Genomic DNA, 27,350 nt, shown 5'->3' on the forward strand with positions numbered 1-27,350 from the left:
TTCTGGGTACGACCAGGCAGCCATGCATAGAAACTGAATTTGGCCTGTTACAACGTAAGATCGTTCATCAGTGACAACAGGATATTAGAGCTGGAAAAGGAATTAGAAAATGTGAATTGGAATATCATCGGGTTGGCTGAAACTAGGAAAAGAAATGAATCACTTATAAGTTTATCAAGTGGAAATCTGCTCTATACCAATGGAAACAGTGAAAGGAGCAAAGGTGGAGTTGGCTTTATGGTCCATAAAGATGAAAAAACATTTTGGAATTCAAAAGTACATCACCAAGAAGGGTGTCAAGACTACTACTCGGGATTTCTATGAGGTATAAGCTAAAGGTTATAATGATTTATGCACCAATATCGAGCCACGATGAGGAAGAGGTTGAAGAAATGTACACCGAAATTGAGAGTCTTCTAGATGAGCAGAAAACCCACTACACTATCAATATGGGAGACTTCAATGCTAAGGTTGAAAAGAGACAAAACAGCACAGAAAGGGGAACTATAAGAGATTTTGGAATGGGTGAAAGAAATGAAAGAGGCAAAAGAACTTGTGGAATTTGAAGAATCTCGAGAAATGTCAGTAATGAACACTTTTTTTTAAGAAAAGGGTGAACAGAAAGTGGACATGGAAGAGCCCAATGTATTAACAACTAATGAAATAGACTTCATCATCACTAACAGAAGATATATCATAAATAATGTTACCATGACATAAGCATAGGGAAATCAAAATTGAGAGTAGGAGTGTGCTACAGGCCTAATGACTCTGATGAGTATAATAAGATATTGTACAGGGAAATAGAGTGGGCCAGTAAATCAGAGAGTCTTATAATGGGGGATTTTAATTTCCCAGATATGACTGGAATTTGTGGGTTGGTCACTCGCACACTAGCAAGGCTTTTGTGGATTTATTGGATGATTGTTTCCTACATCAGCATGTTCGTGAGGCAACAAGAGGGAGCAATACTCTTGATCTGATTATCAGTAGTGATTCTTCATGCATTAAGAATCTGCAGATAAATGAACCACTAGGTGGCAGTGATCACAGTGTGTTGAAGTGGGATTTACTCAAGGAGGTAACTACCATCAGAGGTAAAGGGAAGGGTTTTTGTTTTCGTAAAGGCGACTATGATGGTCTGAGACAGTATTTAAATTCTATACAGTGGGACCAACTGATGATGTTACCAACAGCAAACTCAAAATGGGAAGCATTCAAGGAACTAATCTTGGAGGCTACCAGGCTTTACATACCAACTAAGAAATATTGTTCAAGGTTTAGGCCTAAATGGTTGTCAGATGAACTAATGAGACATGTGGCAGAGAAGAAAAATGCATGGGATACATACAAATTAATGGGTGACATGGAAGCTTATGACAGATATAAGTTGGTCTGTAACCAAGTCACAAAGGAGATTAGGCAGGCAAAGGCAGACTATGAAAAATCCTTGGTAAAGGATGCAAAGAAAAACAGAAAAGAGTTCTTTACCTATTTAAACTCAAGAAGGAAAGGGATGAATCAGATTGGTCCACTGGATATTGATGGTTCAACAGTTGAGGATCCTGCTCAGGTGGCTAACAATCTAAACGAGTATTTTGCATCTACATTCACGCATGAGGAGTTATTCAGGAAGGAGAATGATGTAGGTAAAGTAAACATTGGCAGTGGGCTGGATGATTTTGTAATAACTGAGGGGAAAGTGGAGGAGAGATTGTTGAGGATAAACATAAAAAAGGCACCTGGGGTGGATGGGATCTATCCAGTTATATTAAAGAAGGCAGCAAAGGAGGTAAGCAAACCCCTAGCTATAATTATGAGAGCTTCTTTGGACTCAGGGGAGGTACCCATAGACTGGAGATGTGCAAATGTAACCCCAATTCACAAAGGAGGATCAAAGGCTGACAAAAGTAATTATAGACCTGTTAGTTTAACTTCTGTTCCAGGTAAATTAATGGAGGCACTGGTTAAAGAAGCACTGCAGGATCATCTAGACAAGAATTCAGTTATAGCTCAGACGCAGCATGGTTTTGTTAAGGGCAGGTCTTGCCTGACCAATTTGATTGGATACTATGATGTAGTCACAAAAGAACTGGATGCAGGGAATAACTTTGATATTATATATTTGGATCTTAGAAAGGCTTTTGATACTGTTGCACATGGAAGACTGCTGCACAAATTGGAGCAGTGTGGCATTGGAGGCAAATTGCTGCTATGGATAAGGGGATGGTTGAGTGGCAGAAGACAGAGAGTGGTAATCAATGGACACTGCTCAACGTGGACTAATGTTATTAGTGGAGTTCCTCAGGGTTCAGTGTTGGGTCCGTTGTTGTTTTCGGTGTTTATGAATGATATTGATGATGGGATATCAAGTTTAATGTCCAAATTTGCAGATGATACAAAGGTTGGCAGGGTTGTTAAGAACACCACTGACGCTATGCTGCTGCAACAGGATCTGGAAAGGTTGAACAGATGGGCTGAGAGGTGGCAAATGAAGTTTAACATTGACAAATGTAAAGTACTACATATGGGAAACAGTAACCCCAGAGCAACGTATCAACTCTGCAGTACTACACTGACAGTGGTGGAGAATGAAAAGGACCTGGGGGTAATTGTGCAGGCAGATATGAAGTTCTCTGAGCAGTGCAGACGAGCTGCAAGAGTAGCTCATGGTGTCTTGTCAATGATATACAGGAATTTTTCTAGCAGGGATAAGGAGGTGATTATTCCCTTGTATAAGGCAATGGTTAGGCCACATCTTGAGTACTGTATACAGGTCTGGAGGCCTCATTTCAAGAAGGATGTAGAGCTGCTGGAACGGGTACAGAGAAGGGCAACAGGATTAGTGAATGGAACAAAGGGTTGCTCTTACGAAGAAAGGCTTAAGTTTTGCAAATTACAGAGTCTGGAGACTAGGCACCGGCGAGGTGATCTGATAGAGGTGTATATGGCTTTGAATGGTTTGAGCATGCTCAATGCCAATGGGATTCTTCATCTTGCTCAGAATAATCAGCTCAGAGGGCATAAATTCAAATTGAGGAAGGACGGATGTCGGATAGATGTGCGGAAATTTGCCTTTGGCCAGTGGGTGGTTGGTTGGTGGAACAGACTTCCATCACTTGTTGTTGAAGTTGATAGCCTAAACAAATTTAAGGCTCAACTGGACAGGTATTTCGAGCGAACGGAGGGGTGAAATGGGAGTGGTGTGTTTTTTTTTTTTTTTTTTTTTTTTTTTTGGCTGATGCTGAATAAGCTTGCTTTCTTGCATCATATGCCTCTACTAATGCTAATGCTGAACAAGGCAAATATTGGAAGTGCTCACAGAATGTAAAAAAAGAAAGGAAAGGAAAAAACTGACTTGAGTAAATAATATGAAGGTCTTTGAGATAACAGAAGAGGAGAAAAAGAAGTATGTACTGTAACTTTAGAACAAGTTTGTGCTTCTACAAACTGCTCAAGAACAACATATTGACAAGGATTATTACAACTTTTTGAAAGTGATACCGCCTAAGAAACCTATAGGTAAAAAGAAATCCAAAGAAGAAAAAAATTAGTAGAAACACTTGACTTGTCAAAGAACTGAAGAAGAGAAATGAAGAGTTAAGATAAACACTGAAAATGAGAAAATTGAGTATACTGAGTTATGCAAGGCCATTAGAAAGAGACTCAGAGAGAACATAAGTAAATTTAACACAAGAAAAGTATTACAAGCATTAAGAGAGAACAAAGGACTTAAATCAGCAGCCATGAGCAGTAACAAAGAAAGACAAATGATACTAAAACTGAAGAATAGTGATAGGGTACTTATAAATAGCAGAGAAAGCAAATTTCAAATAGCAGAAGACTACTATAGAGAATTGAAGAGCAAGGAAATGATGCCAGCAGTGGGGAAGATGGATCGCAATATAGTATCACATCGACATACCCGATATTCTTCCTGATGAGATAGAACATGGGTCGAAGAAAATGAAGAATCAGAAAGCCCCAGGGGAAGATGAAGATACTGTAGAGTTGGCATCAGCATTAATAGGGGCATATGATGCAAGAGAACAAGCTTATGCAGCATCAGCCCAAAGAAAAAACCCTCCCATTTCACCCCTCCATTCATTCCAAATGCCTGTCCAGCTCAGCCTTAAATTTATTTAGGCTATCAACTTCCAAAACAAAAGATCGCTGGCTAAAGGCAAATTTCTACACATCTATTCTACAACTATCTTTCCTCAATTTCAATCTATGCCCCTCAGGTTCTTAATCTGAGCAAGAGGAAGAATCCCATCAGCATTCAGCTTGCTCAACCCATTCAAGGCCTTATACACCTCAATCAGATAACCTCGCAGGTGCCTACTCTCCAGGCACAGCAATTTGCAGAAATTAAGCCTTGGTAAGAGCACCCCTTTGTTACCCTCACCAATCTTGTTGCCTTTATTTATACTTGTTCTAGCAACTCTACATCCTTCTTAAAATAAGGCCTCCAGAGCTTTACACAGGCAATGGTCAGGCCACACCCAGCAGCCTGGGTGTGGTCTGACCTTTGCCTTGTATAACAGGATAATCACCTCCCTGTCCCTGCTAGCAAAATTCCTATATATCATTGACAAGAGTCCATAACCTGCCCTGGCAGCCCGTCTGCACTGTCAGCGAATTTCATATTTGACAGCACAATTACTCCCCAGGTCTTTTTCACTTTCCACTTCCCTGTGTAGTACCACACAGTTGGTACGTTTCTCTTGGTTTATTGCTACCCATATGCAGTACTTTGCATTTGTTAATTTTAAACTTCAGTTGTCACCTCACCCATTTGCCCAACTTATCCAGATCCAGTTGGAGTAGCATACTGTCTTTACTGTCATTAACAACCCTGCCAATCTTTGTATCATCTGCAAACTTCGACACTAAGCCTGATATACCTTCATCAATATCATTGATAAATATACAAAACAACAGTGGACCCAACACCGAACAGTGGGAAACTCCACTAACAACATTTGTCCACGAAGAGCAGTGTCCATTGATTACCACTCTGTCGTCACCCACTCAACCATCCCTTTATCCATTGTAGCAACTTACCCTTAATGCCATGCCTCTCCAATTTGTACAGAAGTCTTCCATGTGCAACAGTATCAAAAGCTTTCCTGAAATCCAAGTATATGATATCAAAATTATTTTGGCATTCAATTCCTTTGTGACATCATAATATCCATTCAAATTGGTCAGACAAGACTTTTAACAAACCCATGCTGTGTCTTGACTATTACTGCAATCTTGTCTAGATGATTCTGCAATGCTTCTTTAACAAGTGATTCCATTAATTTCCCCAGAACACAAGTTAAACTAACAGGTTTGTAGTTACTTTGTGTCACCTTTTGAACCACCTTTGTGAATTGGCGATACATCTGCACACCTCCAATCCATGGGGACCTCCCGTGTCCAAGGAAGCTCTCATAATTATGGCTAAGGGGTTTGTTTACTTCCTTTGTTACCTCCTTTAATATAACTGAGTAGATCCCATCCACCCCAGGTGCCTTTTTTATGTTTAACTTCAACAATTTCTCCTCCACTTTGCTCTCAGTTATTACAAAATCACTTAGCTCCCTGTTAGTTTGATAAACTTCTGGCAGTTCCCCTTGTTGAATAACTCCTCATGTGTGAATGTGGATGCAAAATACTCATTCTGTTTATCAGCTACCCAAGCATGATCATCAATAGTCCACTCATCTATGTTAAATGGTCCAATCTGATTCATCCCTTTCCTTCTAGAATTTACATAAGTAAAGGACTTTGCATACTTTGCCAAAGATTTTTTGTAATTTGCCTTCGTCTGCCTAACTTCCTTTGTGACTTGATTACAGACTATCTGATATCTGCCATAGGCTTCTGTGTCACCTGATACTTTATATGCCTCCCATATATTTTTTTTTCTAGGCCACAAGCCTCATTAATTCATCTGACATCCACTTAGGCCTTTAAACAGTATTTCTTAGTTGGAATGAAAAACCTAGTAGCCTCCAAAATTAAGTTCCTGAAGGCTTCCCATTTAGAAATCAACACTGGCAACATCAGTTGACCCCACTGTACAGAATTTAAAAACTGTCCGAGACACCTGTAGTCACTTTTACGAAAGCAAAAGCCCTTCTCTTTAGCATTGATGGTAGTTACATCTTTAAATAATTTCTACATCAGTACATTGTGATCACTGTCACCCAGTGGTTTCTTTATCTGCAAATTCGTAATGCATGAATAATTACTGCTGATAACCAGATCAAGAGTATTACTCCTCTTGTTGCCTATCAAACATGTTGCTGTAGAAAACAGTCATCCAATAAATCCAGAAAAGTCTTGGTAGTGTGAGTTCTAGTCAATATCTGGAAAGTTAAAATCCTCCATAATAAGACATTCTGATTTAGTGGCCCACTATTTCTGTGCACAAATGCTCATTGTACTCATCAGGCCTATAACACACACCTACTCTAATTTTTCCTTTCCCACTGCTTATGTCACACCAAACAGACAACATTGCACTGATCACCAACATCAATTGGATGCACTTCCTTAGATTTTGTGTTTCTTAACTAACAGCATAACCCCTCCTCTCTTCCTGTCCTGCCTATCCTTTCTGTACACATTGTTCTCCCCAAATTCTAATTCTGTACTGCTTATGTCTGTGTGACACCACATCTCTAATATCCCAACAATATCTGCCTTTGATGTCTTGCTCTCATTTCGAGCTCATCAAATTTATTAACTATACTTCTAGCATTGGTGTACATGCAAGTATAGATGCACCTGTTTCTACTCTTAGTTACCCTAACACAGCCCATGTATTTACTTGTTCCACTATGACTCCCAAGAGTCCTGGAAATCTCCATTGCCTTGCTTTCCAGGCTGCTGCTCATTCTAATAGAAGCAGTGCAAGAATCACTTCCACCTCTGCCAGCGGCTACTGTTAATCTATTATTCCATGTATCTCCCCAAGCTAGTAGTTTTCTGCCCCACCTAACACTACCTCGATAGCATCAGCAAATATTCTTGCGCCCTTTCTATTTAAAAGTGTACCCCATCCCTGTAGAAGCAGGTCTCTCCTGTCAAGCACAGAACATGCAAGTTCAGCCTTGCACAATCTCTCTCCAGAGCCGAATTGATTGACAAGGCTCTCATTATACACTCCCTCCTATCGTGTCTGGGCAGAATTGTAGACAGACGTGATAAACAGTTGTTAAAATTGGGAAGAGACAGGACACAAAAACTGATTTCACAAAATGCATTAGAAAAAGTGTGATGCCTAAGGAGCAGAATAATGCAATCATAATTTTGCTGCATAAGGAAGGAGATAAATCAGAAATTGGAAATTATAGACCAATTAGCTTGTTATCCCACATCTACAAGTTGTTCAGGAGGGTCATTACAAACAGATTAGAAAGAACAGTTGATGAGGATCAACTGAAAGAGCAAGCTGGCTTTAGGAGAGGATCCTCAACTATGGATCACCTTCACGTAATAAATATCACAGCTAATGGAGAAAGTAAATTAATATAAAACACCATTATGCCTGGCATTTGTGGATTATGAAATGGCATTTGACTCCATACAGCAAAAGGCAATGTTTCGGGCACTGGAAAGACAAGGCTTAGATTCCCCACATATTATGATTTTGAAGAAAATTTTTGAGAAAACTACCTCCTTTATTAGACTAGGCAAAGATAGTAGCAAATTTAAAACTGAGAAAGGAGTTACTCAAGGAGACAATATCTCCAAAGTTGTTTACTGCTGCCCTAGAAAAAGCTTTCAGAAGATTAGACTGGTCGCAGAAAGGAGTCAATGCAAATGGAGAGTACCTGAACTGTTTACAATTTGCAATGACATTGTGGTCATAAGCCAAGATCCCAAAGAATTAGAGAAAAAGTTTAATCAGTTATGAAGAGTTAGTAACGATTTTGAACTAAACATGAATAGGGCTAAAACAAAAGTAATGATGAACAAATATGCCACAGAAAGGGATATAATGTAATAAGGGATATAAAGGGATATAATATAATTGAAAAGGTGGAGTCATACTTATCTGGGACAAGTCGTTAGCTGTAATAAATGGCTGGAAGTCAAGAGAACAATAAATTTTGGATGGATAGCATTCAGGAAATATAGTCACATACTGAGGAGCAACATTCCATGATGAACCAACATATATTCCCCACCATGACTTATGGAAGTGAAACTTGGGCACTCACCAAAAGAATGGAAGAGAAGCTGAGAACTACACAGCAAAGAGTGGAACAAATTATACTGGGAATCAGACTGTTAGATAAGAAGAAAAACACATGGATTGGGCAGCAAACTCAAGTAAAGGACATTCTTATCAAAAGTAAAATGGTCTTGGGCAGGACACATAGGTCCAAGAGATGGCGACAGATGGACTAAGAAAATAACAGAATGGTACCCAAGAGGAGCCAGAAGAAAACCTGGAAGACAATGACAGAGATGGACAGATGAAATTCAAGAGTTTGTGGGTAGTAAATGGATGGCCATTGCACAAAACAGAAGGAACTGGAAAGTTGCTGGAGAGGCCTTCATTCTGCAGTAGATTGAAAATGGCTCGTGATGATGATAATAGGATGAATATGTGCTCCTTTATTGAAGTTTAAAGCACCATGGCAATGTGATATGTGGAGAAATTGTAGCCACAATCGTTGGTAGAAATTTCATGAGTGGTTGATGGCTTCGATGTGTTGGCGTGGGTCAACATCGTGCTGAGATGACCAATAATTCTCTGTGACCGTCAAGTGCTCCGAATCAGCAGACTGGATTGCCCTCCTCTGAGGTCTGGTCTCGGAGTCTTCTCTTAGATTCCCCAAATTAACAACCACTGCAGTCACGGAAGGAAATACGATACACCAAGCCGCTCCGTCACAGGGAGGGGGTCGGCATTTTCACTCTCGGGGTGGGGGGGGGGAAATCACAGTTTTCTGCCAGGTAATTGTAAACATTTTACCTGGTAGGTGCATAGGATTTTAGAGTGGTGTTGCAATACACCAGGGAAATAGGGAATGAAGGCAGTCAAGATTGTGTTATCATTGTGGGAGGCCCTAGGGTTCTCATAACATCTTTTACCTGTAGAACTGGAATGGGTCCAGGCACGGGCTAAAAGGGCCCCGTGCGGTACTAGGTAAGTGGCTGTGGGCATGTGCAGATTTAATAGTTGGTGAATTGGTCAGCACACACTGGTTTATGGTACATTGAGGTTTTTAAATGAGTGCTCTCACACTGGACTAGAACATCCAGAAAGGAGAAAGCATTGTCCGATTCCTTCTCAATGGTGAACTAGTAGAAGTTGGTTTTCCGAGTCCAAGGGAATGATTAAAAAAAAAAAAAAAGAAAGAAAGAAAAAAAAAAAGAGAAAGAAACAAACACGCAATTTTACAAAAAATATTCCAATAAAACTGCAAATAAATAGGTGTTTCTGAGATCATAAAATATGTATATATAATGATTTGTTTACATTTAAATGCACACATTTATAGGTCACATTTCTCACTTTTCTTTGTTAATAGCAAGTCTGGATGTTAAGAATACCACCTTGTGTAATGATTACTCCTGACAGAATACTGTTCAATTCTTCATCACTGCAAATCCCCAGGTGTGGATGGGGATTGTTGTCATAAGTTGCATTATCCATCAGTTCAAGAACTTTGGCAGCCAAATGCTTAGTACAGCAGCCAGATACAGTGGGGCATCAGCACCTACACCTGTACAGATACTCATAAAAAAACAATGGTTATGACTAACGGGAAAGTAAAGTCCGGCACAGCTAAAAAAAAGTTTTGCTGTTTCCCTTAACCTAGCCTCCTTTACCATGACCAGACATATTGCCTGACATATAATTAAAAAATATATAGCTTTTGTCATCACCTGTATGATTTTACGCTTTCATTGTATCTTTCTTCACTTGTATGATTTCTGCATTGTCCTTCATTTTGTCTTAAATGTTCAGAACCTTTAATTTGCCTGAATCTATCAATAACATGCATTCTTCATTATACCTTGAAGTTAAGAGTTTCATTATCAATCTCAAGTGTAGTTTTTGCTAAGATTTAGTAAATGTTGAACTTGAATGGAAAGTCTTGAATGGTTTGAACATGCTCAATGCTGATGGGATTCTTCCTCTTGCTCAGAATAATCACCTGAGACGGGCATAAATTCTTATTGAGGAAAGACAGTTGTAGGATACATGTGCGGAAGTTTTCCTTTAGCTAGCAGGTAGTCGATTGCTGGAACAAACTTCCATCTGTCGCTGTAGAAGTTGATAACAGATTCAAGGCAGAACTAGACAAACATTTGGAGCGAGTGGATGGGTGAAATGAGAAGGGTCTGTTTTTTTTTTTTTTTTTTTTTGCCTGATGCTATATAAACTTCCTTTCTTGCATCATGTGCCCTGCTAATGATGATGCTAACTATGAATTCTGTACCAAGCTAGTGTTATATTATAAATATTTTTGATATTGATAACTTTTAACAATTCTCTAAGACATTCATGTCTTCTATTTTTCTAAAATTGAACTTTTACCTATTTTGTCTTTTTAAACATTCTAGAACTCCTTGATAGAATGGATGGATAAAGAATATTCCTTTTAATAGTAAATTAAAAGGAATATTCTTTTAATTCCTTTTAATTAGAAGAAAAGAAGACATGAATGTAGGTCTCTAAGACCTATATTCATGTCTTCTATTTTTCTAAAATTGAACTTTTACCTATTTTGTCTTTTTAAATATTCTAGAACTCCTTGATAGAATGGTTGGATAAAGAATATTCCTTTTAATGGTAAAAAACATGGCCTTTATGTCCCTTTTCTTTTAAATTCCTCACAAATAAAAAAAGTGCAATATCCAGATAAGCAGTGTTATGTGTTTCTTTAAAGAAGGTACAAACTCATGGAAAACCCATCCACTGAATGAAGAGCCCGTCCATGTTGTTTTTAGTGAGTAGCAGTAAAATGGTAAAGATGAATGATTTATATTTTTAAAAGCTTATTTGCCAACCCAACAACAAGAAGCAGCCATTTTTGAGTTCCAATTGTCACCGCAGGTGGCTATTGCAATTCTCTCTCTCTCTCTCTCTCTCTCTCTCTCTCTCTCTCTCCCCCCCTGCCTCCCTCCCTCCCTCCCTCCCCTATTTTTAGTATCCTGGTGGCATTGCAGGCTTCATTTTTTTGCAATCATTTTTGTAACTAATATCTTTCAATTCAGGCATTTTTTGTCCATACTGTTCTTCAATCAATTTTTCTCTGTTGATAGAGGGCTGGACAATGTTTCCAGGAGTGTAGACTTCAGTTTCATCTTCAAAAACTTTGCTTTCAGCACTCTGCTACTACATTCTGCAATACAAGTGGAAGGCATGGAATTGGCAACTTTTTTCCATATGGGACTGGTCTAATGGCAGTTTTAATATTAGGATACACAATGCCCTTCCTTACTCTTTGCATTGTATCCTTCTATATTAAATAAGCAAATGTAACAGTCATCACAATGATCTGTAGGATCCCACCAAACCATGGGAATTGCAAATGGCATAGCTTTCTTTTTTACCATCTTCCCACAATTTCAATGTTTCAATATAGGTTCAACAATGCTCAATCATTGATACTATGAAATTTCAATTTCATAGTATCAATGATCATAGTATCATAGTATCAATGATCATAGCTCAATTCAATGCTCAATCATTGATACTATGAAATTTTTCCTAATGTCCAAACCATTCATCACTTGCTATAAAAACTATCTGCACCAACAATCTTTTGGTGCACAGCTAAGCCTTTTCTCTGAGTATGGGTAAGTCAATTGGAATTTCGTGTTGTCTTTATTGCATAAACCACAGCCATATGGTATCACCTATAAGCTTTAAGCAGCAAGAACTAGTGAAGCACACCAAGTAAAAAATCCTTTGATTTTAAATTTTTTTTTTTTTTTTTTTTCACTGTCCCATATATATCTTTCCAACACCAAATTCATATGCACTCTTTTTTTTTTTTTTAGCAACTTGCCTTCATGAAGTCTTTCTGGGGGCATCTGACTTAGTTTTCATAGAAATAATTCTTTCTCATCCATATTTCATTAATTTGCATAATATTTAATTAAATTACATACTGTACTGTAATTACAATAAATAAAAACTTTACTGGCAAAAATAGTTTGGAATAAACAATTCAAATCCCTGGAAGTATACAGTTCAACAGACAGGCATGGATATACTCCACTAGCCTACTAGTTGTGAGCATCCTGGACCAGTGTCCACAGCACACTACAGTGTGCATTAGACAGAAAATAACACAAAATCAATGGCTAGCAACAATACAGAATTACTTTTCATACTTCAGGCTCTTGATTAACCCAGCAGCATCTGCGAGATGCTACCAAGTTAATCGAGAGCTGAAGTGTTAACATGTCTCTCCAAAACAACTACAATGCTACTGGCTGAACCTTTTTAAACTTTTATTTGAGCAGTTTTAGAAGTGAACAATCATTACTTATTGGAATTTTATGTGCAAAGAATCTGCCAGGTCTCGTGTGAGTGCTTACTATTTGTGCCTTTCACTTCAGCATCAGTTTCAGCTTATATAAACAAAACTGGCACAATGGCTTGCATGCTTGACAATTCTGCCATAAAAATTATCACTCTTTAAAAAGGGAATGTCTGCTAATCCAGCAAGTTAGTAAAGCAGAGGTCAATAAAGAGGGCTTCTACTATAGTAAGTTCCATGTCAAATTAGACAAGTTATTCAAAAGTTTTTAAATTTCATCATAGACTTATTTCAAATTATCTCGACTTCAATATAATCCCTTTATCGTTAATCAGGGAGCAGCAGTGAGTTCAAAATACATAGCCCTTTGAATAATCCAATATTGAATTAATGAGGATTGAATTATTGTATAGCAAAGCTATACAGTAAAAATTTGAGCTTTGCTACACAGTATATCCTTGTTTACTCCAGAGTGAACAGGGTGGTTTCTGAGTGAGGCCATAGGTTGGGAAGGAGAAATCAAAAATGAGATAAATGGATTAACACTTTTAATTTAAACAACATAAATGCTAAAGCAGTAGTACTCATTCTTACCATGTTCTCCTGCTAGACTCACTTTAATAGGTCTATTCTTGAGTGTCTGAAATGGTAATATGAAAATTACTGGCTGCAAAAATCTACAATTATGAAAATTAAAAAATAAAAATTTAAAAAAAGTAATGTTAAACAAAATTAGTTATGTATGTATAATAAAACAAAACACAATAAAAGCATACAAAAAATCGTTTTCTGAATAACCTCTGAATTTAACTAAATTAGCCAATTTAAAAGTAAAAGCTTAAAGTGAATAACATCCACTAAGAAACTTCAGTAATCAAGGATGCTAACTTTACATTTATAACTGAAATTTTAGTTTATTAGAACGTAACAGGTTAGTGCATTAGCATCATGTTTGCAGCTAGTGAATTACCAAAAATGGCAAAATGGCATGTTTTTATCATATCTCATATTGTGAATACCTTTACAACTTCTTTTTCTTTTCTTCAATTTATTTTCAGTTTATACTGTTGTACAGGTCTGGAGGCCTCATTTTAGGAAGGATGTAGATTTGCTTGAGCATGTACAGAGAAGGGCAACAAGATTGGTGAGGGGAATGAAAGGATCCTCTTACCAAGAGAAGCTTAAGTTCTGCAAATTGCAGTGGCTGGAGACTAGGCACCTGCGCGGTGATCTGATTGAGGTGTATAAGGCCTTGAATGAGTTGAGCACGCTGAATTCTGATGGGATCCTTCCACTTGTTCAGATTACGAACCTAAGGGGGCATAAATTCAAATTAAGAAAAGACAGATGTAGAATAGATGTGCGGAAATTTGCCTTTAGCCAGCGGGTGATTAATTGCTTGAACAAACTTCCATCTGTCGTTGTGGAAGTTGATAGGTTAAATAGATTTAAGGAGAAACTGGACAGGCATTTGGAGGGAATGGTGATTTTTTTTTTTTTTTTTTTTTTACTGGCTGATGCTGCACTCGCTTTCTTGCATCACATGCCACTACTACTACTACACCATCTAGCATCTCTTGTATTGTGAAGTTATGCTTCATAACTGAGTTGTCACTTCCCACCCACCAATGAGAACCCAAACAGCGATCTCAAGGTGGTCATATCCACTGACAATAGGTAATAATAGGCTTCTACTGGCGAAATATTACTTATTCAAGGTAGTGCAATATCAGGCAACTCATTGTGAAAGTATTCACAATATGAGATATGATAAAAACAATGAAATTTTGCCATTTTTGGTAATTCACTACATACAAACATGATGCTAATGCACTAACATGTTATGTTTAGTGAATTTCCCTTAAGTTAAGGTGTTAGCCCTAAATCTTTTCAGTTTATTAGAACTTAATTTAATTCAAATATGGATATGTGTGGTCATCAATATGTCGCACAACCTTCAGTGATACACTGCTCTGTCTACTCAGTCCATGCAACTGAAACTCCCAATCTTTTCAATGAAAGCATTTTCTTTGATTTCACCATTGAAAATTCCAGAAAATACTTTACTTATCATGTAAAAAATAAAAATACAGGATCTAGGTATGCCTATTCTTGATAATTGAATGTACACAATGAAAAACGTGAATTTAAAATTCACATTTTTCATTGTGCATCACTCACATACAAACACTTTATAACAGCATATCCAGTCATTTTGCTCTCTTGCTAGATCCAATTGAAGTACGAGAAATGTTTGATTGAAACTTTGCTCAACATCAGACAATAATAAGGAAGATAATACTAAAATAGGAGAATAAAAAACTACATTTTTTATATTATGTTTCAATATAAAAAAATTGATTTTTTACAATTGTATTGAAAAAAATTCAAAATTCAAAGTAAAGGTGGCATCAAAAAGTGAGCAATTCTGAATTATTTCTTGCAGATTTTTAAGCCAATGTGAATATTAGGAAAAGAAAACCTTTTTAGCTCATAACTGGCACACCCATTTATAGGCTATATGTTTTTTTTTTTTTTTTTTTTTTTAATATAGTGTTATATGTGTACAAGAACTGGAATTGTTAAAATTTGCAACGATTTCTTCAAGAAATCAGCAGTACAGTACCCTTATAAGTGCAAATTCTGAGTGAAGAGGATGTCGATGCATGTTAATGGTCATTGTTAATCAATTGTCAATATTGTTAAGTATTGAAAACAAGAGTATCATTGAATCCTGAGGGACTGCACTAATAACACTAGTCCAAGAAGAGCAATGCCCATTAATAACCATTGTCTTCTGCCACTCAACGATGTTATGCTTCTTTGCAGTAGATTAATATGATTATGTCAAAACGTTTACATACAGTCAAACCTCTCTTTAACGAATTTCCATATAGCGAATTTTTCTACGTAGCAAACTTTTTTGATTTGATTTCCCTCTGGTCATTACATTGAAAACAGTTTTCGTATAACGAAGAAAATTTCCATATAACAAACTGATTTCGACAGACCTGGGTACACATTGTTCGTACCTCTAGCCTTTAGGCAATAAAGCTGATGCTGTAGAAAGCACAAATTAAGAGCTAAAAGGATTAAGAATTAATCCCTTTAGCTTTTAAAAGCTAATGGGATTAATTCCACGAATAAGAACTAAAACATTATACAATTTAGTGGTGCCAGTAACACCTTGCAGGAGAAAACTGGCCAACCACAAAAAAATGGTCATTTCTATGGCCAACCATGGAAAAAAATGTTAATGTTTTGGGAGAGGTCTTTGCCCACTAGTGTAGTGGGTTAGCAACAGCTAAAAAGAAAAACTAAAACCTATACTGGTCAACTGCTATCTATGTATCCAGCCGTTGGCAAAAATTAAGGCATATTCCCACGGCGGATATTGGTTCTGGTTAACCTGTTTTCTATCGTAAGCATCCTATTAGAGAATTAGGAGAGAGTAATTTTCCTTTATCTCACAAATTCATCTGTTGTTTCAAAGAAATGAGTCATCCACACTTTCACTAAATTTCACCTGTCTCTGTTTACAAGTGGTCTCAAAATCATTTTCATTTAGCTGTTGTGCAAGTAACCTTACAATGTAGTGTGAAAAAGTGGGAGTGCTTAATAGTGTAGTTGGAGTGCAAAAAAATTGCTTTAAAATTTGGTATTACTGCCAGTAGTGTGTTAACCATTCTGAAAAACTGTCTTTTGATTTTCAAACTGTTTGAGGAAATGGGACCCAATCAGAAGTATGCACAATTATGCCTTTGTGAAGATGTAGATGAAGCAATTTTTAAGTGGATGAAGTTGATTCGAGACCAAAATGCACTGATATCAAAGGCAGTACTCATATTTTCTGGAGCATAAAACATTCCAAGCCAATTCTGGTTGGCTGGACAAATTTAAAGAGCAGCATTGCTTACTCGAAGAAGACTATAATATGCCCATTGTAAAGGAAGTTTTGAAAAAAAATTATGGAGGGCTGAGCCCAGAGAAGGAACTGGAAAGTTGCTGGAGAGGTCTTCATCTTGCAGTGGATTGAAAATGGCAAATTATGACGATGACAAACCCAAAGACATTCAACGTTGATGAAACATGTTTGTTTTTTAAATGTTTGCCAAACAAGACAATGCCTTTTAAGGGTTATAAATGTTTAGGTGGTAAAAACAGTAAGGAGAGAATTTCATTACCAGCCATATTAGTACAAATATGGTGGTAATGAAAAACTGAAGCTTTTGGTAATATGCAAAAGTAAACAACTCCGATGTTTGAAAGGAGTAAAGTCGTTAGAGTTGGACTACAACTACGACAAGACAATCTTGGATGACAAGTAAAATAAAATTTTTGAGCAGTGAATATTAAATTTTGATAGAAAGATGACGAAAGAAAACAGAAAAATTGAATTGATTGTCGAAAACTGTCCTGCCCACATCCACTCAGAAATTTTGAAACTTACAAGTGTGAAGCTAGTTTTTTTTATTCCTCCCTCCAAATACCTCATCTGAACTGCAGATAATGAGCCAAGATTTTGAAAATGCATTACCAAAGGTGAATATTGAAAAAAAATTATACTGAGAATAGAAACAAACAAACAAACCTATCGATTCTGTTAAACAGGGAATCTGAAAAATCTGGAACCAATGGAATTTACACTACAATTGCTTACTCTAATTTACAATGTGTTCAACAGGTTCACCCTGACTCTCCATGCATTTTCACAGCTGGTGCACCATGTTTGTTTGGATTCTTCTCAGCACAAGCCTTGGTAATTCTCTTCTTAAGATGACGAAGATCTCAGATTTTTACAGCATACACCTCTGCCTTCAGGAATCCCCTAGCATTAAACTCGTCTGCTACTTCCTTCTGGGTCCATTCCTGATGACCACTAAGAAGGACTATCTCAACCCTTTCATCCAGTGCTAATGTCATTTTTCACCTGTAAAGAAAAAAAATTTTTTCCACTGGTTCCAGACTTTACGGACACCCTGTAGATTTGTGGATGTGCATAACAGAGTTGGTGAAAGTGTTGAGCCAAGATGTGAAGGAAACAATGATTAAGAATTGTTTTGCTAAAATGCTAATTAACAGTGATGAGGGAGATGAACTACTACAAGACATTGAGCAATCTTGGGAAGAGTTCCTAGTAAGGTTTGATCAGTGGAGAAATTGTTCTTGATGAATTTTTAGGAGTTGATTATTATGCCACAGTAGATGAATATCTGAGTGATTCCAACATTTTGGAGCATATTTAAAGAACTAGTGACAATATTGACAATAAGTTGAATGAAAATGAGGACCATAATAAACCTTCCAAAATGAAATGTTGGAAACATTTAAAACTTTGCATCAAGGCCTTTAGTTGGAAGAAAATGTAATAGAAAATATATTTGAGTTATTTTATTCACTATTTTGTAGCAGAGAGTGGAACGGAAAATAAAATAAACGGGTTGTGGTTAAAGCTGGTTTAATGCTGAATACATACAATAAACAGTAAAACAAATACATACAGTAACCATACATTACTGTATGTATGGTGCTCAGCATTAAACCAGCTTTAACTACAACCCGTCATTTTATTTTACTTGTCGTTCTGCTCTGTGCTGCAAAATAGTGAATAAAATAATGAATCCAGAGTGCAGAGGCCTTTTTACTTAATATATTGGAGTGCTTATACAAATGAAAACATTTTTACGAATGGTGTACAGTAGAATCTAGTGTATAACAAAAAAAAAAAAAATATATATATATATATACAGGCATACCTCGGTTAACGTTACCTCTGATAACGAAGCTTCGATATAACGAAGTCGGCAATTTCAAGCCCCATTTAACATAAAAAAAAAATATATTCCAGTTTAATCACCTGAAATCTAAACAAACTGAAGAAATTACGGAAACCTTTGGGGCTTCTCGTGGTTGGTTCGAGAAATTTAAAAAACGGGCCAGGATTCATAGTGTAAAATTAACAGGAGAAGCTGCAAATAAGTTTCCAGAAAAACTAAAGGAAATCATTGAACGTCAAAATTTTCCAAATTTGGTGTTCAATGTTGACGAAAGCGGTTTGTTCTGGAAACGGCTACCAACAAAAAGCTTCATTTCTATTGAAGGAAAATGAGCTGCTGGGTTCAAAGCAGCCAAAGACCGTTTAACGTTACTCTTTGGATCAAATGCCTCTGGCGATTATAAATTAAAATTGTTATTAGTTTACCATTCAGAAAATCCGAGGGCGTTAAAAGGTAACATAAAAATGAATTTACCTGTAATATGGAAAGCAAATAGAAAAGCGTGGGTTACCAAGGAGTTATTTACTGATTGGTTTGTTAACCACTTTTGTCCTGAAGTAAAACGGTATTGTCAAAAAAAACAACTTTGAAGAAAAAGCTCTTTTGTTGTTAGACAATGCTCCGGGACATCCTACTGATCTTAACACGTTGGACACATGCATCCCTGTCAAAGTTGTGTTTCTTCCAGCAAACACAACTTCCCTGATTCAGCCATTGGATCAGGGAGTAATAGCATCATTTAAAGCTTATTATCTGCGTCGAACATTAAGCAGTTTAACTGAACTAGAGGATAAAGAGGAAATGACAGTTAAAACTTTTTGGAAAAACTACACCATTAAAAACGCAATTGAAAACATTGATAGTTCTTGGAAAGAAATCACTAAGAAATGCTTAAATGGAGTTTGGCGCAAAATATGGCCAGAAGTTGTACTAGAAGAAGAAAATAACATCCAAGAAATTAGAAATGAAGTTATCCAGATGGCTCAATCAATAGGTTTCGAAAATGTCGATGAAGAGGATGTTAGAAATTTATTGAATGCAGAAGATGATGGTTTTTCAGTGGAAGATTTAGAAAACCTTGTTAGCAACGAAGACAAAGATAATGAAGACGAGGTTAAAGAAGTTCCTGCCGAAAAAGTGTTAACAACCAAAGATTTAAAAAGGTGCTTAAATGACATTGAAAACGTTTTAAATTTTTTTAGTGAAAATGATCCTGATTTAGGAAGAAGTGTTATTGTTAAGCGATCAGTGTTAAATGCAATAACTCCGTATAGGCAATTGTTAAATGAAAGAGAAAAAGAGCATAAACAACAACTTTAGACTCGTATTTTAAAATGTGATTTCACTTTGTATGTAAGTTGACTGTTTATTTAATAAAACTTTTCTTTGTTCGAAAAAAAAGCTTTTCATTTTCTTTACGTAGGAACGTATCCCTATTCTGGCCATAGTATTTTTACCTCTGAAAACGAAGTTTCGCTTAACGAAGTAATTTCGTGGAACGCATCCTATTCGTTATTCGAGGTATGCCTGTATATATATTTTATGAAATAATTCTTAAAAGTGTACTAATACATTGTGCGCAATGTGTAAGTAGTAATTTCTTAATATGTATGTATTAATAAATTGTTTTAAAATGTTAGAAAATTCATTCATTGCTGCTTTCTTCTGATTTTTATTTTCCATCTTTTACTATACATGTATTTCTGAATGTTGAATTACAGTAGTTTCCATTGTTGAAAAGGTCATATTTCTTAATAATGAAATTTCTGTTTAGCAAATTTTTTCAAGGGAACAATGGATTTCGTTATATAGAGGTCCAATTGTATTTTTATGCATATAATATTAAAAACAGTAAAAGATTAAGTCATTCAACTCATCTTTTTGGTTAAATGATTATAAAAAGTACAGATGAAAGAATTTTAAAACTAAAGTCAGTCCTCATATAGCACGATAGTTTTGTTCCTAGAAACCCTCGTGCAATGCAAAATCATGCAATATAAACAACAGACCCTATGGGAAAAATAGGGTTAGGTGCCGACCACCCAAGATTGAACACACATTTGTAATCAAAACATTACCAAACACAATAAATTATCGTAATAAAATACTTTTGTATTTTATTACAACTATTACGTAATAAAATATTGCTAATGCTTTTGCTTCTATCGTAAGCAAACTTGCCAATTCTTTGTGTCTTAATCTAATGGATTTTAATTGCACTTTGAGTTGTTTCTGCTATAAAAGTTTTTATTTTCTCTGCATTCTTTGTAATTCTCGGCGTTGCCTCATTTAGGCCTGTAGCATGTGCAATATCACATGGTCTTTCATTTCACTCAAAGCGCTTCACAATTTCATATTTTTTCTCTATCGACAGAGGCGGACTGGCCATAAGCCTTACCAGGGAAACCACAGTGGGTCAGAGGCCGGTGCAATTTTGGCCATAAATGCTAGTATGAGGCTACTACAAATTTTCCCAGGTAAGAATTTTTGACCCAGTCCGCCTCTGTTTATCAATATTGCTTTCCTTTTTCTCCCTGAATCCGTAGTGTCTTCACCAGGACGCTTCCTTTTCACACCTTTTAAGTATTTTACTCATTTTTAGGGAATAAAGCACAATTACAAAATGAGGAGGCACGCTTGATATACATAAAGCTGTGCGCGTGTAGCAAATGAATAAACAACACCGTAAAGGCAGAGACAACTATTAATACCTCACTAGCTCACATTTTACTAAAGCACATTTCTGGGGGTTACTACCATAAAACAATACAAACAATCACCAGTTGCGTTCCTGCTAGTGGAATCTGTTATAAACTGGTAGTAAACTCGATCTAATTGCATTTGCGATAATACCGATAGCTGGAATTTTACGTTATTATGGCGAAATGTGTTTCCCCTTCACTGATATAAAAAAACAAATACATTTTCAGAATCTTCTCTTCATTCCTATCGTGTTGCGTTCAGTTCGGGTGATTCCGGTCTGACTGCCATTTCTTGTAAACGCAAAGGCGAATCGTGCATAAGTGAATTTGGTTCGTGTTATATACGATATTGTTCCCCTTTTTATAAATCGTGTATGATCGAATTCGTGTAGTGTAAACATGTGTTATACGAGGACTGACTGTAGTTTAAAAAAACTGACCTTATTCATCCAAAAATGAATTCCAGTCAAAGCATACCTCTTTTTTAAACTTAATAAAATTGATTATAAACTGAATTTATTTACTTAACAGTGATATCTTGAACGAGTTACTTTGAAGATAATTCATCTCACTGTAGCAAAACATGGCTCACAAACTAATCCTAGCAAATTTTGGGATTTGATTAATATTAACATTTATGAATTATGTGCAACTTTTGAGCAAAGGACTTCAATAAAACAAGAGTTTTATTGAAGTCCTCCCATTTTTAATATTAGATTAGTAAGACATAAACAACTAAAAGTCTGTGAGTTATAATTAATTTGAGAATGCTTTTATATTTTTACTTTATGCACAACCGATGTAATGGAACAATGCCATCAGTGGTGGGGGGGGGGGGAGTTCGAGTGATAACTATTTTTTTGCAAAAGAAAAAGTAAAACTGTACATAAGAAGGAAAATTTATTTTATTAAATTTTTAGCCACTTCTTTTTCTGCCTTAATATTTCTACATAATGTATCTTGCAAGCAGCAGCAAATCATTTTATCTCCAGTTTTTAATGGACATTACAGATAAGAATTACACAATTCTCTATACAAATAGTAACCTACCAACAGAATGCTGCATTTAACTTCTGGATGTTCTCATAGGATTGAAGTTTTTTTAAATGATATTTGCACAAATTTTTTTCATAGTTGCTAAAAGTAATAGGAAGATTTCTACTATATTTTGAAAGATAAAACAGACAAATGCAATAATGCAGCAGAGCTGCACCTTATCATTACTTCTGTTTTTTCATGTGCCACTTTTAAGTGGCAATGCAAGTTACTGACAAACTTTAGTATGTAAAATGTAAAAATTGGATTATTATATGCTGATGATAGTCCTGTTAGATAGTTGCTTCCAAAGTCTTCAAGAGTCTCAGAATAAATGCTGTAGAGAATTTTTCATGAAAATTAGACAAAAAACCTATGAAAGCTGAAGAGACAAAGAAAATTCTGTGTATATATTAAATACCCCCCACCTCAAAAACCCTGGTACGAGTTAGTAATTTAAGGTCCCTAAGAAATATTACATTTCTATCTAATATTTTAGAGAATAATACAACAGAATAAAGCAAGGTTGCTTTACAACAGAATAAGTAAAGCAAGAAGTGTATGACACCAGTTATATGTGTAGGAAACCTAAGAGAGTATGAGCATGTAGAAAAGAAAGAAGAAAGGAGACTAGGTAAACAGATATTTGAAACAAAAATAAATAACAGGCATAAAAGCAAACCAAAGGTAGATGAACTGATGCTGTCAGGCAAGCATTACAGAAATAGGATGTTGTATATTTTTGGCTAAGGCTGGTAAAGGCCTGATTTGTACTGCCACAATGTTCCTGTGGATGTTACATAAAACCTTTCTTTCATAGCTACATTACTTCTTACCCATTGTGTTTCTTCTTGTATAATGAAGTGAGAGAGAATTTGAAGATGAAAGTGGGTGACTTCAAGCCACATGGGCTCTTTAGAATTTTGGAACGCTATATTGCATTTTTAGATATTACAAGAGGTTTTTAGAATTCACAATCAATAATTTAGATCGAATTAAATTGTATATATTGATTGTAAATAGTATAAATATGTAAACAATGCCTACAAGATTTTTAAGATATACAGAGTTTTAAATTATATATGAGATGAAGATACGTCACTTAAGACTAATGTAATAAAAAGATGATTGTAAACTAGATAGTAGAGGACCCACCTCCCCGTGCTAGAGGAGGTATCCTCTCCACTATAGTTTGGAATTTCAACTGGAGGGGGCTAAGCGATCCAAAAACTGTACATTGATTTTAATGTAAAAAGTTATGTTGATGAGCTTAGGCTCATTAACATTTTTAGATTATATGATGATTACTCCATACCTATATACATAATCAGCTAGAGCTTGGGGAGGGAGAATTAAAAACTGTCATATTCGTCGGATCCTCTCTGTACAGAGATATGCTCTTCTTGGCATAACTAGGGCCTGTAGAACTGTGGCTTCTGAGGCCTTATGTATATTAGCCAGTAAAATTACTACCAGCAGATTAGCCAGGCTTATCTGCTGGTAGCCCAGTACTACCTAAGATACAGGTCATTCCACGTATCTTAGGTAGGCCTTAAACAGGTTTCAAATGAAGCTGAGCAAAATTTCAATTCAAAATATAGTATGCTTGAGGCAACAGCACCTTTTGTGGGTCACTTGTATTATGTGGAATAAATCACAAAAAAATTTTAGTTTTAAGTGTTACTGTTGCACAACAGTGAGAGGTAGTGCTCTGAAACTTGGTATACCATGTTAACTTTTGGCAGAGAATGCAAAACTTTTGGTGTCCAGGCTCAAAAACCTTCACATTTTTTACAATGCGGTCTAAAACTGGCACCAAAAATTTGTTGTGACAAATTTAAGCAAGACTTTTGAAAGTCATAACTTTGAAATAAAAACCTTTGGTACCTTCTTCTTTGGGCATTCCATTTAACATCTGCATGAATTCTGCCTAACTAAATATCAGCTCTTATACTTGTTTTCTGGCTGAGATATTTTCCTTCAAAGATTGACTCAAAATTTGAAAATCAAATTAGACCTATCTTAAAGGGCAAATATCTTAATGTGAGACACCAATTCTCTCATTTTCCACCACTGGAAAGAGCAGAGTTTCAGCTACAAGGATAATGGTTTATCTGTTTTGTCTTTGCATTTAAGGCCTTAAAATTAAGCCTAAACATCAAGTAGTTTTATGTGCCGTATTGTTTTGTTGTTGCAGAACACTTCCTTAATCCTGCCTAATGTTTAGAATAATCTAGAAATAGAGTATATTCTAGAAGAATACCCAAGAATTATAGAATATTCTAGAATTAAAAAAAAAAAAAAAAAAAAAAAAACACTGATGAACATTCTAGAACTCGAACTGATGAACACTCTAGAACTCTGGAATATTCTAGAATCATACAAAAAAAGTATAAATAGCTGATATTTGAACCACGCTGTTATTAATGTGTTTTATCATCATCATGAACAGTTTGTTTATTTTGTTCCTCTATTTTTTATTGTTTGACTGTAATCAAGTTAAGTTTACAAATGGGAGAATAGCCAGCTACACTTCATCCATTTGTCATTAATTACAAGGATGTTGAACTTCAGAATATAAGTTTCTGCATAATCTTCGACACGACACAATTGCAATGCATATTTTTCTAACCAACCTTAAATTGAATATGTGAAGAGTTGACAGAAATCAGGCACATTTACTACTTCAGTGATGGTTCTGCAGCTCAATACAAGAATTTCAAGAATTTTATTAACTTGTGTCATCATCAGAAGGATTTTGATATCAGTGCTGAATGGAATTTCTTTGGCACTAGCCATGGCAAGTCACCATGTGATGGAACTGGTGGAACAATGAAATGATTGGGCATGTGCAAGTATCCAACGCCCAATTGAAAACCAAATCCTGACACCAAGAAACATGTTTGAATTTGTGACAAGCATGTGACTGGAATAAAATTCTGTTTTGTTATTAAAGAGGAAACTGAGCAAGTTCATACTATTGCTGGAACAAGAGAAAATCATCACTTCATTCCTATTGATGCAAGACAGATTCGTGTTTGCAGAGTATCAAATGACACACCATCATCATTTGTAGCTCATGTAGATCAGACTAGTGAAACCAATATTCAATATGTGCCAATTGTTAATTTACAACCTGGCCAATACATTGCCTGTATTTATGACAACAATTGGTGGATCGGAAGTATTTTTGTGAAATTTCATTTGAAGAACATGATGTATTGGTAAATTTCATGCATCCTCATGGAGCAGCTTACTCATTTCACTGGCCTGCTAGACAAATGTCTGCTAGATTCCTGAACAACAAATTATTACCAATCTTCCAGCTCCAAAAACAACAACAATGGGACAACAATATAACTTGCCTGAAATAGTAATATCAACCATCAATGAAAAATTCCAGTCCATTACGAAGCAGTGATTCAATATCTTCACACTCACTTGCTTACTTCGAATTGTTGCAGTTAACTTCTTTCAAGCTTAGAAACCAATAGAACATCATCTTTATGCTTGGAATCCTGAATAAAGATCACTTTTCAGGCTTGGGAACTTGCACTAAAGAAACACATGCAATTTCTTTTCTTACCATTTGCACCCTCATTGTAAAAAATACAAATTTTTTTTTGTGCATTGACACAATATCCTTTCTCCTTAAACCAAAGGGCAGAGTAATTGCAGAAAATTTTACTCTTGTAAATACAATAGTTCTGTACTTATTGAGATGTGAAACTTCCCCATCAAATAAGTATGCAAATATTATGTGAAAAATATAAAATGTTTAAGGCCATTTTTTAGGCCTTAAGTAGCAAGACACAAAACTGAAAAACCATGATTCTTGTTGTTAAAACCTGTTCTTTTCAAGGGTGGCAAAAATGAGAGAATTGAAGGTGTCCCACATTAAGATATTTGCCCCTAAAGATAGGTCAAATTTTGAGTCTATCTTTGAAGGAAAATATCTCAGCCAGAAAACAAGAGCTCATATTTAGTTAGGCAGAATTCATGCCCAAAGAAGAAGGTACCAAAGGTTTTTATTTCAATATTGACTTTCAAAAGTGTTGCTTAAATTTGTTGTGACAAATTTTTGGTGCGTTTTAGACTGCATTGTAAAAAATGTGAAGGTTTTTGAGCCTGGACATCAAAGTTAATTAGATATATCAAGTTTCAGAGCACTACCTCTCATCGTTGTGCAACAGTATAACACTTAACTTTGAAAATTTTTTGTGATTTGCTCCGTGTAACACAAGTGACCACAAAAAAGGTGCTGGTGCCTCAAGCATACTATATTTTGAACTGAAATTTTGCACATCTTCATTTGAAACCTGTTTAAACATCCACACCAAGTTTCAACAAAATTGAAGATGGCTGAGCAGGGACCATCTTCAAAATTAGGCCACTTGACATGGAATCACCCATACTCCTTGAAGAGAAGGACTCCCAGACTTGCTTTCGGTGTCCAGTCGTGCCAAGTTAGGCCGGCAGATGGAGCTTTGAACTTAACATCTGAGCAGAAGAGGATCAATGAGTTGGAGGCCATATGGCAAAACCAATGGGACTATTCTAAGAAGGGCCATCATTTATACGCCTCTGTCTCCTCTGTTCTTACCAAGAGCTGGTGAAGGCCATGGCTCAGGTTCGGCCATCCGCTTTGTGTTGATTGGACGTTGCTTCAAGTTGAGGCTGTGCCAGTTGGGTCTCGCAACTTCGGATCTTTGCTCTTGTGGACTGCTGGACCCAGCCTTCACACTGTGCTTAGCTGTCCAAACTACACAGACTTCCAGTGAGGTCGGAGAGAAAGGCGCTCACTCTCTAACAGTACATGGTTATGGAGTTATGTTCCAATAATATTATATTCAGCAGATTTGTTGAATCTGTTAAAGATGTATTTTTATATCAGGTGCAGCTCGCTAAATAGGGAGATCTACCTCCTAATGGTGGGGGTTTTTCCCCCCTGAGTTTATTAACATGCTAACCTTTGAAGAACATTCAGATGCAAGTCACAGCTGAAAAGTAGTTGCATATGGGTGAAAGCACAGGAGATAACTAAGATGAAGGCTAACTGAAATGACAAATTACTGCTTACCTCATTATTTAGATACAATGCATCAATGAGTGTTTCCCTGTCTTCAAATTCTGCATATCCAAATCCTCTCATTCTCCCTCTCTCTCCTGCTTCTCTTGGAAGACGTACAGATATGACCTATAAGTAAATGCATATTATTAATAATGTAGGATGTATAAAACTAGCAATTACTAATGTGTCTAATTGATTATTATACTGCTAAATGAAATTTTAAAAGTAAACTTGCTTTGGATATACAAGAAACAAA

At 36.2% G+C, this 27,350-nt stretch overlaps 1 protein-coding gene across 2 annotated transcripts in view; it reads right to left on the minus strand.

Annotated features, from left to right (window-relative positions):
• The window catches only part of LOC150075728 (eukaryotic translation initiation factor 4B-like), a 178,061-nt gene that overhangs the window by 81,902 nt on the left and 68,809 nt on the right, over nucleotides 1-27,350 (minus strand). For both annotated transcript variants that reach the window (XM_090388176.1, XM_090388177.1), the window contains exons 4-5: nucleotides 27,104-27,220; nucleotides 13,104-13,149 (exon numbers count right to left, since the gene is read on the minus strand). In XM_090388176.1, coding sequence (XP_090244302.1) covers nucleotides 13,104-13,149; nucleotides 27,104-27,220 — 163 coding nt within the window. The remainder of the gene's footprint in view (nucleotides 1-13,103; nucleotides 13,150-27,103; nucleotides 27,221-27,350) is intronic.

The sequence above is a fragment of the Mastigoproctus giganteus genome, chromosome 13 (assembly GCF_048544385.1).
Source record: "Mastigoproctus giganteus isolate SK-2022 chromosome 13, ASM4854438v1, whole genome shotgun sequence".
In the NCBI taxonomy this organism is placed as follows: domain Eukaryota; kingdom Metazoa; phylum Arthropoda; class Arachnida; order Uropygi; family Thelyphonidae; genus Mastigoproctus; species Mastigoproctus giganteus.